The sequence below is a fragment of the Ceratotherium simum genome, chromosome 34 (genome assembly GCF_057802395.1).
Source record: "Ceratotherium simum simum isolate JZ-2026a chromosome 34, ASM5780239v1, whole genome shotgun sequence".
Lineage (NCBI taxonomy): Eukaryota > Metazoa > Chordata > Mammalia > Perissodactyla > Rhinocerotidae > Ceratotherium > Ceratotherium simum.
Window position 1 is genome coordinate 32,719,275 of NC_141933.1, and position 14,893 is coordinate 32,734,167.

Consider the following 14,893-nt stretch of genomic DNA (forward strand, 5'->3'; position numbering starts at 1 on the left):
ACCAATAACATTAGGTCATGGGACCACCATCACAGTTAAGGTACAAAACACTTCAATCACCTCCCCAAAATTCCCTCATGTGACCCCTTTGCAGTCATCCCTTCCCTCTCTCTCTATCCCTGGCAATTACTGATCTGTTCTCTGCTGAATTTTTTTAAATGCAGCAGTATCAAACAGATACAGTGGAGCTTCCTCTAACATTTTCTCATGATAATGGTTTGTAGCCATTTATGCCACATAATTATTGCTTAATAAATATTTCTTTTTAAATAAATGGAGGCAGGAGAAACCAACATCCTGGGAAAGGATTGGACTGGAACTCACTTTATCCCTAATTCTGCTCTATAATAGTGTTTTTCTTTCTTTCTTTTTTTTTTTTTTTGTGAGGATGATTAGCCCTGAGCTAACATCTGTTGCCAATCCTCTTTTTACTGGGGCAGATTGGCCCTGGACTAACACCTGTGCCCATCTTCCTCTACTTTATATGGGATGCCACCACAGCATTGCTTGACAAGTGGTGCATTGGTCCACGCCTGGGATCCACCCTGCAAACCCCGGGCCGCCACAGCGGAGCGCGCGAACTTAACCGCTATGCCACCGGGCTGGCCCCTATAATAGTGGTTTTTGAAGCCCTAAATTTCTTCAAAAGTGCAATGGAGCTCTTCAAGTGGGAGTGGGAGGGGACAGGCCAATGTGTGGGGTCTAGACCCTCTGCCTCAAGTCAACAACAGCTTTCTTGATTTTTTGTTTGTTTATATTGGGATTCCACTGCTCTAATTGCTTGCATTTATTCATTATTTTAAAATTCATTTAGCAAACCACTCTGTGCCATACACTGTGCTAGATCCCAGTAGTATAATGACAAACTAGATAAAATTCCTTTCCTTGAGGAACTCAGTTCATTCATCCATCCATCCCATCTGTCAAAACTGGGCAACACAGGTTGACATCAAAACTGGGCAAATCAGGACCCTACTCATAGTTACCCTACTTGTAGTCCAGAGACATTTGTTCACTGAACAAGTATTGCTTCCTCATCCTGTGCTGGACACTCGGTAGATGCTGAGTATAAAATGGCTCAGAAGTAGTCTATCAAAAAAGTTATATGGTCTTTGGAAAATCAAGTAGTAGGCTTTTAAGGTAATAAACTAAGAAAATGTGAAGTTAAATATATATTGTTAAACATGCTTGTGTTAGATCAAACCTTGAGTTTTCCAGGTGTTGGCATTCATTAATGGAAATGTTTTCAGTAGTTCCAGTTTCAATCCCCGTTTAAAATTTAATTTGCATGTTCTGGAATTAAATATTGGTGATGATTACACAACCTTGTGAATATACTAAAAACCATTGAATTGTATACTTTAAAGTATGGATTTTGTGGTATGTGAATTATATCACAATTTTAAAAAATTAATTTGCATGCGTCTTTAATACCAGGAAAAGGTTGTGTTGTGGATAAATAGTGCAATATGTGTAATCTTACTTTCTGATTCCTTGAGTATTCAAGATTGCTCTCTTCTGCAGGAACGTACTAGGATGGGAATAAGAGGAGCCTGTGTTGGATGCTACAGGGATGACATTCTGCCTAATCTGTAGAAAAATACTTTTTTTTGTATAGGTATATATCCAATATATGAAATTTGCAAGGAGAGCAGAAGGTATCAAATCTGGAAGAATGATATTTAAAAAAGCAAGAGAAGATACCAGAACCCGCCACCATGTCTATGTTACTGCAGCCCTCATGGAATATTACTGTAGTAAGGTAAGAACTGAAACAAAATATAAAGGTAAAATAATTTTCTTCATCTGAGCTATGTTAATGAAAAGAAAGGTAGTCCTGGTTTCTGTCATTAAGCTTTAATTGCTCCATATCATAAGGGAAGTCTAAATGTATCTGTGTAAAGTTACATGGAGCATCATCCGAATCCCTATGCCTGCTAATGTGTGCCTTGTTAAACTCCATATTTCTGAATCTGAACCCCCATGAATGGTTTTTAGCCATCAGTTTTTACTTAGCATGATTTTAATTTCCATTTTAATTCTTTTTTTTTTTTTCCTGCTGAGGAAGATTCGCCCTGAGCTAACATCTGTTGCCAATCTTCCTCTTTTTGTATGTGGGTTGCCACCACAGCATGGCTGACGAGTAGTGTAGGTCTGCGTCGGGAATCTGAACCCGGACTGCTGAAGTGGAACACACGAACTTAACCACTACACCACCAGGCCAGCCCCTCCATTTTAATTCTTAATGTACCTTGTCATATTTAGGTGTTTTTTTGTGTGTGTGTGAGGAAGATTGGCCCTGAGCTAACATCTGTTGCCAATCCTCCTCTTTTTGCTGAGGAAGATTGTCACTGAGCTAACCCCCTTGAATGGTTTTTAGCCACCACTTTTTACTTAGCATGATTTTAATTTCCATTTTAATTCTTTTTCTTTTTCTGCTGAGGAAGATTCGCCCTGAGCTAACATCTGTTGCCATTCTTCCTCTATTTTATATGTGGGACGCCTGCCACAGCATGGCTTGATAAGTGGTACCTAGGTCCGTGCCTGGGATCTGAACCTGTGAAACCCAGGCTGCTGAAGTGGAGTGTGCGCACTTAACCACTATGCCACCGGGCTGGCCCTGTTGTATTTAGGTTTTGTTTTAATATTCTTTTGAGTATCTTTCTCACATTTCATGGAAATCAGTACTTTTCTCTCTTTACTTTTAGGACAAATCTGTTGCCTTTAAGATTTTTGAACTGGGGCTAAAGAAATATGGAGACATTCCAGAATATGTCCTGGCCTATATTGACTATCTTTCTCACCTCAATGGTAAGTAGATTCTAGATCTGTAATGGTTACTTAATATTAAACCATCAATGTCATTCTCTGAAATTAATGTTGCTGCTTTTTTCCTTCTTGAAGGTGTTATAATTCTGTCATCACAGCAGAACCAGGCGTTTGACAGACACTCAAGAAATAGTTATGACCTATCAACCATGAATTTATATTTATTGAGTAAGGGTAGATGCCTTTTCACTCTGCAGAATGATCTTTAATGTATCATCAGTAAAGTGTCATCAGTAGTAGGATAAAGCCACAAATTAAAAATTGGGAGACACAGAGTTATTCATGCTCATCTCGGATGACTCTGGCCAAGTCATCTCTTGTTTCCTGGAGGCCGGGGGAAGTAGACAAAAACAAATCTCTAGCCGCCAAAACTAAAAGATGCCCAAGTAGTAAAGTAAAGTGCTTTGAGGCTACTGGGCAAGAAATTTCAAAAGGAAACATCATGTTTATGAGCATCTTTATTTTTATTTCCCTATTCTGCTGTAATAATCATAACAGCCATCCTTTGCTGAGTTCCTGCCTTACACCAGGCACTGAGCTAGGGGATTCATATACACAGTACATGTGTACGTATGCGTAGATCTCATTGAGTCTAGTTACCCACAGTCCAGGATATGTAATTTCTTAATGAAAAATGATCTGGTATAAAAATTGGTTTAAGAAAGAAATAAACAATTATGTGCCATGTAAATGATTATAGAATTAGATATTACAGGTATATATCAATGATTTTCATGGTATTTCAGAAGAATATAGCATTTGATATACCTAAATAGTAGGAAAAAAACCACTTAAATATGATTTGATATTTCAGCTTAGTGATTCTACACTCTGGAAAAAGATTTAACTCCAAAACGTGAGACAGTGGAACATTTAATTAAAAAGAAATTCTCTTGTATGAATTAATGTTTCTCACCAATTTTTAATTATTTTTCTTGATTTTTTAGAATAGTTTCTAGTATGTGTAATGTTTCTTACTCTACAAATGAGGATGGTATCTGACGTCAGCATTGTCTTCCAAAAGCAGTGTCTTGGCTAGTTTGTTCATTTGCTCATCCCTCTACCCATCTGTCCATCATTTACTCAGTACCCTCTGGTTACTGGGGCCTGGGAATGCAAAGGTGAATAGAACTCCATTCTTCCCCTTAGAGCATTCTCGTGAGGGAATCAGATGTGTAAACATAACTGCATTGTCACCTGGTGCTTAATTGTAGCATGAGTTCTGGGGTTAGGTGTATAATCTTGTTTCAGATTTCTCATCTGCGGAACGGTCATAACAAGAGTACCTTTCACAGGATTGTTGAGAGGATTAAATGAGTTTTTGCATGTGTTTGACTTAGATATGGAATGTGGTAAGCATTCTATAAATGTTAACTATTTATGATGATGATTGCGATCATGAAAAAAATGTGCTAAATTCTATAGTAGAGCCCTGAATGAAGTACTTTGGAAGCACAGAGAGGAGAGTATAATCTAAGTTCTAGAGCTGTGCTGTACTATTACGGTAGCCACTGGACTAAGTATTGAGCACCTTTCAAGGTGGCTAGGCCAAAATGAGATGTGTGAGTGTAAAATATACACCAGATTTCAAAGAGTTAGTGCAAAAAAAAGAATGTAAAATATATTAATAATTTTTCATATTGACTACATGTTGAAATGATAATAATTTAGATATATTGGGTTAAATAAAATGTTATAATTAATTTCACCTGTTTTTACTCTTTTACATGTAGCTAGTAGAAAATTTAAATTGCATAGTTGGCTTGCATTATATTTCTGTTGGACAGCACTGTTCTAGAGGGTGTCATAGAGAAGGGGATGTGAGGTGGGTCTTGAAGGATGAACAATAGTTAGCCAGATAAAGAAACAGGAAAATGCATTCCAGGCAGAGAACACAGCATGTAACAAGCAGTGGAAAGTTGTGTGGAATGTTAAAAAGTGTCCAGAGCAAAGCTTGGAAGAAAGCAAAAAGAATAAAATGTAAGATTTACTTAACATTTTTTATTTTTAATTTATTTTTATTTTTTTACTTTTTTTAAAGATTTTTAAATTTATTTTCCCCCCAAAGCCCCAGTAGATAGTTGTATGTCATAGCTGCACATCCTTCTAGTTACTGTATGTGGGACGCGGCCTCAGCATGGCCGGAGAAGCGGTGCGTCGGTGCGCGCCCGGGATCCGAACCCGGGCCGCCAGCAGCGGAGCGCGAGCACTTAACCGCTAAGCCACGGGGCTGGCCCCAACTTAACATTTTTTAAAGTACAGTATGTACGTTGAAGATGAAAGCCACGAATATGGTGCCATCTTCTTTGGTTCAATGCATTTAATCTTTTGGTTTTACTTTGCATTTGGATGTGTAGTAAAACTGAATAACTACCCTGAGGCAATAAAAATCAACCACTTTGCCTGATTTTTTTTAAAACAATTTTATTGAGGTATAATTTATATACCATAAATGCACTCATTTTATTTATTATTTATTTATTTATTTTTGTGGAGGAAGATTTACCGAGCTAACACCTGTGCCAGTCTTCCTCTATTTTGTATGTGGGTCGCCGCCACAGCATGGCCACTGATGAATGGTATAGGTCTGCACCTGGGAACTGAACCTGGGCCACTGAAGTGGAGCGCGCTGAGCTTAACCACTAGGCCATGGGGCCGGCCCCCCCAGTTTAAACATACAATTCAATGATTATTAGTGAATTTACTGCTAGATTCTTAAATTTTAAAATAGATCCCTTGAAGCGTAGCAAAAAGTATCATTTTCCCATTTCCAGCTACAGAGGACCTTCCAGGACTCTTAAATTTTAATCCACCTCTGGTGCCATTCTTAATTCACTTGCCATTTGCATATTTATCTACCAATCTAGTACCAATACCAATACCTGTACGAGAACTTTAAATAGTTATATATAGATTAGTCCTGGTGCTACAAAATAAGAAAATCAACTATATGTAAATTTGAGCTTACCATCCTTCACGTTCAGTAGTAAATACCAGTAGTTTGACACTTCTAATGTCAGCAGACATGTCATTTTCATTACTTTTTAGAGGCAAATGGGATACCTGGTTCAGATATCACACAATTATAAATCGTTGGACATTACAGCTACAGTATCCTATAGAAGGAGGGCTGAACTCAAGGCAGGAATACCTGGCTTCTAGTTATAGCTCTATTACTCAGTAACAGTGAGCAACTCACTGAATCTTTGTGAACCTCGAGTTTCTTCATCTATAAAAATTGGGTGTTATAATAGTGACCTTTCTGCATAGGATTTTTGTGAGGATTAAATAAGACAATGCATGTGCAAAAACACTGTTGAATTGTAAAACTGAATTTTTTAAATATTTGCAATCTTTTTTAATATCCTAGAGGACAATAATACCCGAGTTTTGTTTGAACGAGTTTTAACTTCTGGAAGCCTTCCTCCTGAAAAGTCTGGGTAAGCCACGGGAGAACTTGGTGGTCAGCTTCGAAGGGCAGCTTTACTACTTCATTAGGATCTGTGGGATAAATGTTTGCTTGTTGAGCATAAGTTTCAGGAGAAATTTCCCTTCCCTCTTGAAGCTTAATTTGCAAACATCTGCCTGCAATATTTTTATATGTGTTTAAGATTTTTTTTTGGTGAGGAAGATTCGCCCTAAGCTAACATCTGTTGGCAAGCTTGCTCCTTTTTTTTTGGCTTGAGGAGAACTAGCCCTGAACTAACATCTGTGCCAGTCTTGCTCTATTTTTATGTGGGATGCCTCCACAGCATCGCTGAAGAGTGGAATAGGTCCACGCCCAGGATCTGAACCTACGAACCTGGGCCGCCAAAGTGGAGTGTGCAGAACTTTAACCACTTGGCCACAGGGCTGGCCCCATGTGTTTAACATTTTTTTAAAAAACATTTTAGCATACTGATTAGAATTGTTTTGAGAGATGCCTTAGCAACTTATTATTAAATATTTTAATATATCTTTCTAGTTTACTATATCCCTAGAAATTGATATGAACAAATTAGAGGAGAGTTCTGAAATTTTTACCTCCCTGACTCTATAGCAAAGACTCTTACATATTGAAAGTTTATTGGACACATTATGTCCCTGACTGATGGTTTTGACTCTCAGTTTTACCAGAGGAACACCACTAACCAGTGATGTAGTAGGACAGTGGGAATTGTAAGGCTCTGGAGTCTTGGGTTCAGATCCCGGCTCAGCCAATTACACCTTGGGCAGATTTCATAACCTTGCTGGTCTTTAATTTCTCATCAAGTAACAGTAATGTCTATCAGTGTAGGATTTTTGTGGGAGTCCTACCCATGGTGTATAGTAGGCACTCAGTGTTTTACTTTAGCACACAAGAGGTTAGTGACATTTAAGTGATTAGAGCATTAGAGCATTAGTTTTGGCTGTTAGAACAGTGGTGAGGTATAACTTTGTCCCCAGTGATCCATATTAATGAGAAAAAACGGAGAGCCATCATGTTAGATTTTGGAATATAATTTTATTCATACACTGAGTGAAGAATGTATTCTACGTTCTAATTCCTGCCACGGAACAGAACGGTGAGGCCACATTGTCCAGGGGACATTGGAAGTGAGTCCGGACTCCTGTTCCAGCTCTTCCCCCTCGAGCTCACCCGCTCTGGGGCACATCCCTCTCTGAGTGACCATGAAGGACGGGAAGGTGTGCTCAATAAGTACAAACGCAAAGAAGGGCTTACCTATGCAAGTGTTTAGGGTGAAGTGTTATGATGCCTGTAGTTGACTTTCAAATACTTAAGCAAAAACAAGATGAAGCAAAAGTGGCAAAATGTTAATAATGATTCAGTCTAGGTGATGATGTAGGGGTATTCATTACACTATTCTATTTTTCTGTAGTCTGGAAATCTTTATAATAAAAAAGATTTTTATAATTTTTTAAAAAAGAGAGAGAGGGAACTTAAGGCATTTTTGTAAATGGACTCCCTGCCATACACCCAGAATAATTAAGTATTGATTATATATATTTTCTTACAGAGAAATCTGGGCCCGATTTCTAGCTTTTGAAAGTAATATTGGTGATCTAGCTAGTATACTCAAAGTGGAGAAAAGACGGTTTACAGCATTCAAAGAAGAGTATGAAGGCAAAGAAACAGCTTTACTGGTAGATAGATACAAGTTCATGGACTTGTATCCTTGCTCTGCCAGTGAACTAAAAGCGCTTGGTTATAAGGTACGTACTTAGGATCAAGATGTGTGTCATGTCTTTATTTTTGCAGTATTTTAGAACAGTTCCTGGATAAACTTCACTCTAAAGTAAATTATGAAATAGAAATTAATCTAGTTTTAGAATAGATTTGCAGAAAACAAGAAAAAAGTTCAGGGATTTTCCTTGGGTTTATGATACATTGAGTATCAAAAGTACTAAACAAAATGAGAATTAAAATGAGATTTAACAAATGCTTTCATTCTTTCCCTGAAATTGTCAATGCCTTATATCTTATGTCTGGTGGGCAGATGGAGGCAGTGGGGAGGGAGGAAAAACAAAAGAAAATCTGAATGTCATCTTAGGTATTACATTTTTTTCTAATATTTCTTAAAACTGATGAATGTGTTTTGACAGGAGATGTTAAACCAAATGTAGTTCATGTTACATATTTTGTAGATATAATGAAGAAACATTACAGTTTGTTAAATCCATAAAGTTCTTTGAGGGATTTTTATCTTCAAAACAGCACTCCTTCAGTGGAGCCCTTGAGGAAATGAGCTTCTCTAGGAATGGAACGCCTCCGTGTAGACTGCCGAGTCATAAGAAAACAAATCTGGTACCTGAACTTGTTCTGGCCAAGAGGAAAGATTGTTTATGCAGTCCCAGAAATAGCCCTTGCTGAGAACAACATTATTCTATCATTTCTTGATTTTCTTTGTCATGTGAACAAAGACAAAGGTGGAAATCCAAAGGGAAGCTGTGTCCACAGGAGCCCTAGCTTGGCCCCTTCAAGCCCGCCAGAATGAGGGTCTTCCTGACCTTCATTCTCCCATCTCCTCACTGCCCTCTTTGGGCCTGGGTCTTACTGGGCTGGTGTCTGAACCAGATTAAAATGTTCGAGAGAAATTGCCCATAAGTGAACTTCAGACCTTTCCACGAATGGAAGCTCCAGTTCCCAGATTCCTATTCTGAACTAAGGCATTACTGCTTAGGGATGAGCAGATGCTGCTTCTAGTTTAACTGCTTCTCAATGGAAAGCTAAAGAAATTTTAAGACTAGTATGTGGAATTATTAGAAAAGGCTGTTTCAACTTTGCCAAGATGAAAATGGAAATTAAAGAAGTTAATGAAAATAAAGATCTTACTATTTCCAAGTAGAGCTGCTTCTTGAATATGCATTTTTCATCTTGTATTTCTGTTCCTACTCTTCTGTTTATTTGGGAAGGATTAATGGGCTTCTGTGTGTGTATATGTGAGAGAGAGAGGGAAAGAGAGAAAAAAGCAATTCCTGATGGGCCTGCTCATTTAGATTTGCCACCAATGCATTTGATGTCACCAACTGCACAAGAGCACATTTTGAGAAAGTGAAAATGCCCTCATATTTCGTGATGGTGGCAAAGGGGCTCTTCTGATTCTCTTCAGGGGGCCGACACAGTTGCCTGTCGTGGAGGAGCTTCTCCAGGACAGGGCCTCCGGTATTAGGTGGCCGCATTGCTCCCTTGACCTGTCTCAGTCCTGGCGGGGCATTGCTGGTGTGCTGAATAAAAGACTGGATGGGTTTGAGGTCAGAGCGGCCTGCGCTCCCAGTCCTCTCTCTACTTCTTAGCTGTATGACCTTGGAAACATCAGAGCCTGTTTGAGCTTCAGTCCCTTCCATAAAATGGGGATGTTACTATTTGCCTCATCCAAGAGGGAATAAATGGCTAAAATTGTCTGACAAATAGTGGCTGTTCAATAAATGTTCCTTCTCCCCTATAACGTATGTAGGGAATAATTTTTCTTTTCATTAGCAAAATCTTATTAACTAGTGTAAGTGATGATAAACTTTATTTTAGCTTTCATGAAGCAGGATCTCACTTAATCCAACTTCTTCAATTAATGAAACTGATAGACGTTCAATTCCAATGGAATGGGGGTGTCAGAAAAATATCTAAAACTGCAGGTTTTTTCCAAATTATCCCACTCTCCACTTGGTGCGCAGTCTTATGTATTTACCCAGAAAAGCTTGTATCTATTCCACAAATGTCCTACCTGGCTATGCTGAGTTGAACGTTCTCAACTGGGGTTGGGGTGAGGTTATAAAACACCACGTCTGTAGAGCCTTTTAGCTTTACTTGTTGAATACTGAACAATCTTGACCATCATCAAGTTCTTGCTTATTCTTTTCATTCTCCCTTTTTGTGGTTTTAACTCAGTTATTCAGAGTATCCTCAAGATTGTAGAATCGCACAATTAGACTCTGTAAGTCCCTTTTTCAGGTTTAGGATTCTTCTGTTCTGCATTTTCAGGATGTCTCCCGTGCTAAGCTAGCAGCTATAATTCCAGACCCAGTTGTAGCTCCTTCTATAGTGCCTGTTCTGAAAGATGAAGTGGATAGAAAACCAGAATACCCTAAACCAGACACTCAGCAGATGATTCCATTTCAGCCACGACATTTAGCACGTAAGCCATGCCTTTAGATCCAGTACTAAGACCTCAGTTTGTTTATTGATTTCAATTCAGAGATGTGGGGACAAAGTAATGTGACCTATCAATTGTAGGTTAATTATTAGACTTAGGGTCACTATGACAAGTGACTTGGCAGTAATCTTTGAACCAAGATGAGTTATGAATATCTAAGAAAAAGAAAAAAAAAACCTCAATGACCTGGATTCGAGTAACCCATTTTTGGCAGTGACACAGACAACTTTCAGAAACGTTCTGTGTACGGATCACCTGTACCCTGGGAACTCCCCTCAGGGATGGTATTGGTATCATTTAGAAACACTAATGGGTAGTAGACCCTCCAGATCCTCTCTGAACAAGGCCCTTAGGATTGACTATGTTGTCGAATAACTGACTTTACACAGATTGCTGAACAAACGTCCTGTGAGGCTAGACCAGGTCTCTGAAGAGAGCTGACTTTGGTTCAGCCCCCAGGTGTCATGCACCGTCACTGCTTCCTTCTCTGCCTCCTGGCGGCCGCTGGGTTGAGACTGCTTTCACTGTCTGGCCACGTGTGTTTGGTCAAACACGTAAAGCACTAAAAGTTTACGATGTCCAGAACAAAGCAGCCTAGACGTAGTATGTCTTTACGTACACAGTACTTATTTATTTAGTTCTTACATGTATAGAATTCCTCCATTCCATCTGATTCCTACTTCTTTTTCTTTACAGCGCCAGGCTTACACCCCGTCCCTGGGGGAGTGTTCCCAGTGCCACCCGCGGCCGTTGTGTTAATGAAACTTCTCCCCCCTCCTGTCTGCTTCCAGGTTTGCTCCCTATTTTCATGATAGACGCCTGCTCTATGGGTTATAGTAATTGTGTACTTTTTCTCTATCTCAGGAAATATAAAGTAGTGCTATTTTAACTTGTCAGATTATTGGGGATTATAATTTATTTGTGTCAAAATAGGGTCCTTTTGTACAAGTGGATGAATTGATGGAAATTTTCCGAAGATGCAAGATACCAAATAGTAAGTGATGAAAGCTCTGTTTTCAAAGTGGAATTCACATTACCGCCTACTAGGCAGGAGAGAATGTTATTCTTCGCCACTTAAGTTTCCAAAACCAGCTACCGGTCTTGCCGAGGTACAGTGAAGCCCAGGAGTGATCCAAACCCTCTGTGGTACAAAGAGGCTTGTTCATATTCCAATTCCACTAAGTAAGATGTCATAAAAGCTTATCTTTTCTGTTCACGTGAACATGCACAATCAGACTGGGCTGATGAAAATAAGTAATGTTAACAGCAGCTTTTGACTTTTCTGTTAATTATTTAGTATCAGTAGTACTAGCCCGTGCTTTGCCACTGGTAGGCTATAGAAACTAACTATTGAAATTAACTATCAAGTATCAAAAGTAGTACATACAGGTAACTTGAAACATCCTCCCTGTGGACCCTGTTTTGTTTCCATAGCTGTGGAGGAAGCTGTGAGGATCATCACGGGTGGGGCCCCAGAGCTGGCCGTCGAAGGCAATGGCCCCGTGGAGAGTAATGCAGTCCTCACCAAGGCTGTCAAAAGGCCCAACGAGGACTCAGACGAGGACGAAGAAAAGGGAGCTGTTGTCCCCCCTGTTCATGACATTTACAGAGCACGGCAGCAGAAGCGAATTCGGTAAGGCAGGCTCAAAACCTGCCTCTGAGAGGATTCCCTTTTTGCCTCTTAAGTCACATGTTTAAAAGAGACAATGCTTTGTTACAAGCTTCTTGGAAACAAAGTCATATTGTCCCTGGTGCCTCTATCATATGGTTCTTGAGGAAAAAACCCAACCTGTGTGAATTTTAGAATATGGAACAGACCTGTGCTGTAAGCAGAATTAGATTTTCAGAAATGTGAGAACAGTACACAATGGCAGAACCACATTTTGTTCCCTCTTCAAGGGTGTCTTGTATGTGCCGCTTGAAGACCTGTGAGTTTTCAAGTTTTATTTTAAAAACCGGATGGCTTACGACTGTAAAGCATTTTATCACATTTTCTGAAAACAGTTGTTCTCAGTTTGCTTATGTAGAGTCCTGCCTTACTATTTGTTTTTATTTATGGCAGAATGTATGGAATCTGTTTTGTAGTTTAAAATTTTAAAACAATCCTTTAAAAAATAAAAGGATCTCAAAACCGTCATGCCTCCTACTGCCGCTTTCATTCAGAATTTATTTAAAATAGCTACTTATTTTATGTAATTCAGCCAATATTATTTAAAAATACACGTCAACAATACAAGGAAAAGTCACGTTGTCTTTACTGCGCACTTAACTACGTGTCCTTTCCTGGGCTTCTTTGCTGTTATTTGAAAACATGAGGGATCCATTTTTAAGAGGCAAATTAAACATTTTAGAAATCCTCAAATATGAATGCATTTTCCCCCAATTAAATCTGAGGCAAATTGAGATACTTTATCTTTCATCTCTCTTGAAAGCACCATAACTATGGGAATTCCTTTAACCACCCACTGTCTTGTTCTCACATAAATATATTTCAAAAGGTGCTCAGTGCTCAAGAACATTTTTTCATGAGCTAAAACACAGCATTAAAAAAAATTACAGCCAATTAACGAAATCCTAACTACAATGAGCAAATACTTATGCAAATGAAGTCCAGCGGATTAAGTTTGGCTCTTTGTTACCAACATTACCTCTTTTTGACCCATTTCTAGAAAAACTACTAGACAGAAAACTAGTTGAGCCTAAGGGTTGTGATTCAGAATAAAAGCTTAAAATAAGAAAAAAAGAGGAGGAAAAGTATTATGGTTATAAGGAAACTATCTTTCTTACATATTGGGTATACAATTTAGAATTTGAATTCAAATGTGATTAAATATGAATTTTACATTTTAAAATCAGCTTCAAATATTTCTCTAAAACTCTCGTAATGGAAAAAAGGTTCTCTTGAATCATTTTCATATAAATTTATACATAGCAAGGTTATATTCACATAAGTTGACCACAAGCATGTGTCTCCTGTATTTTCCCATCCGAGCTAAAATTCCCTCAAAACAAAGTCAGCTGGCTCTAATTCAGACTTTGTGATCCTCTTAAGTGTCATTTTCAAGCTGTGTGGCTTTTTTTATATCATGGTTATCAACAAAACAATCTGAAGGCACAAGTAGTACCATCGAGCATAGACTTGAAAATATAGAAGCATTTCCTGAAGTGCTATCTTTGGGTAGTGTTTTGAAGACGACAAAATGCTTTCAAATACCTGTAAATGGTCTGTAATAGTATCCCATAAACAACAAAAGAAAGCCATGTGAATGTGCATGAAAAATGATTTTTTTTTTTTTTAGCATCGTAATAAAGAGAACACCCCCCCCCATGGTGACTGCTACTAAGCACTGTAACGGCCATTACGTGTAGTGTAATTGCTCCTACTGCATTTATTTCTAAGATTTTTCCCCCCTAGAAATTATCTGACCTTCAAACATAAAAGGGATTTTTTTTTTTTTTTTTTGTGAGGAAGATCAGCCCTGAGCTAACATCCATGCTAATCCTCCTCTTTTTGCTGAGGAAGACTGGCTCTGAGCTAATATCTATTGCCAATCCTCCTCCTTTTTTTTTCCCCAAAGCCCCAGTAGATAGTTGTCTGTCGTAGTTGCACATCCTTCTAGTTGCTGTATGTGGGACGCGGCCTCCGTATGGCCGGAGAAGCAGTGGGTCAGTGCGCGCCCGGGATCTGAATCCAGGCTGCCAGCAGCAGAGCGCATGCACTTAACCACTAAGCCATGGAGCCAGCCCAGAGGGATTATTTCTTGTTAGAAGAAAACATTTTCTAATGTTCTGCTGTAGATATATATGAGTTTTTAGTTTTTAATGATTATCTGAATATTTGATAATTGCTTTTGTAAACACAGTTGAACAAGTAGCATGATGTTACAAATCTGAACTTGTGGAAATCTAATGTATAGACTCTAATATATCTGTATTGCTGGACCCAGAGAAATTTCCAAGATATTATTTTTTTCTTTTTTTGGTGAGGAAGATTAGCCCTGAGCTAACATCTGTTGCCAATCCTCCTCTTTTTCCTAAGATTGGCCCTGAGCTAACAGCTGTGCCCATCTCCCTCTATTTTATATGTGGGACGCCTGCCACAGTATGGATTGTTAAGCAGTGAGTAGGTCTGCGCCCAGGATCCAAACCTGTGAACCCCGGGCCACCAAAGCTGGAGCGCATGAACTTAACTGCTACTCCACTGGGCCAGCCCCCATATTTTTCCTTTTTTAAAACAATGACAGCATCTCCCCCATGATTCTAGAACTAGATAAAATTTAAGGACTGTAAGTCTTTCCTAAACAAAAATTAGTCAAACTCTGCCCTTTAGCACTAAATTTCAAAACAGAGGTTATATCTATGTTGCCATACCCAGTAAAGTAAAAGGTTGTAGCTACCTAGTAAATGTAAAACTGTGTACCACTGGAAAAGAATGA

At 38.8% G+C, this 14,893-nt stretch overlaps 1 protein-coding gene across 1 annotated transcript in view; it reads left to right on the top strand.

Moving 5' to 3' along the window:
• Nucleotides 1–12,591, top strand: part of CSTF3 (cleavage stimulation factor subunit 3) — a 71,209-nt gene extending 58,618 nt beyond the window's left edge. Inside the window, exons 14-21 of the mRNA XM_004436839.3 lie at nucleotides 1,619–1,762; nucleotides 2,709–2,811; nucleotides 6,200–6,269; nucleotides 7,827–8,022; nucleotides 10,286–10,439; nucleotides 11,154–11,248; nucleotides 11,391–11,451; nucleotides 11,892–12,591. Coding sequence (XP_004436896.1) covers nucleotides 1,619–1,762; nucleotides 2,709–2,811; nucleotides 6,200–6,269; nucleotides 7,827–8,022; nucleotides 10,286–10,439; nucleotides 11,154–11,248; nucleotides 11,391–11,451; nucleotides 11,892–12,094 — 1,026 coding nt within the window. The 3' untranslated portion in view covers nucleotides 12,095–12,591. The remainder of the gene's footprint in view (nucleotides 1–1,618; nucleotides 1,763–2,708; nucleotides 2,812–6,199; nucleotides 6,270–7,826; nucleotides 8,023–10,285; nucleotides 10,440–11,153; nucleotides 11,249–11,390; nucleotides 11,452–11,891) is intronic.
• The last annotated feature ends 2,302 nt before the right edge of the window (nucleotides 12,592–14,893 follow it).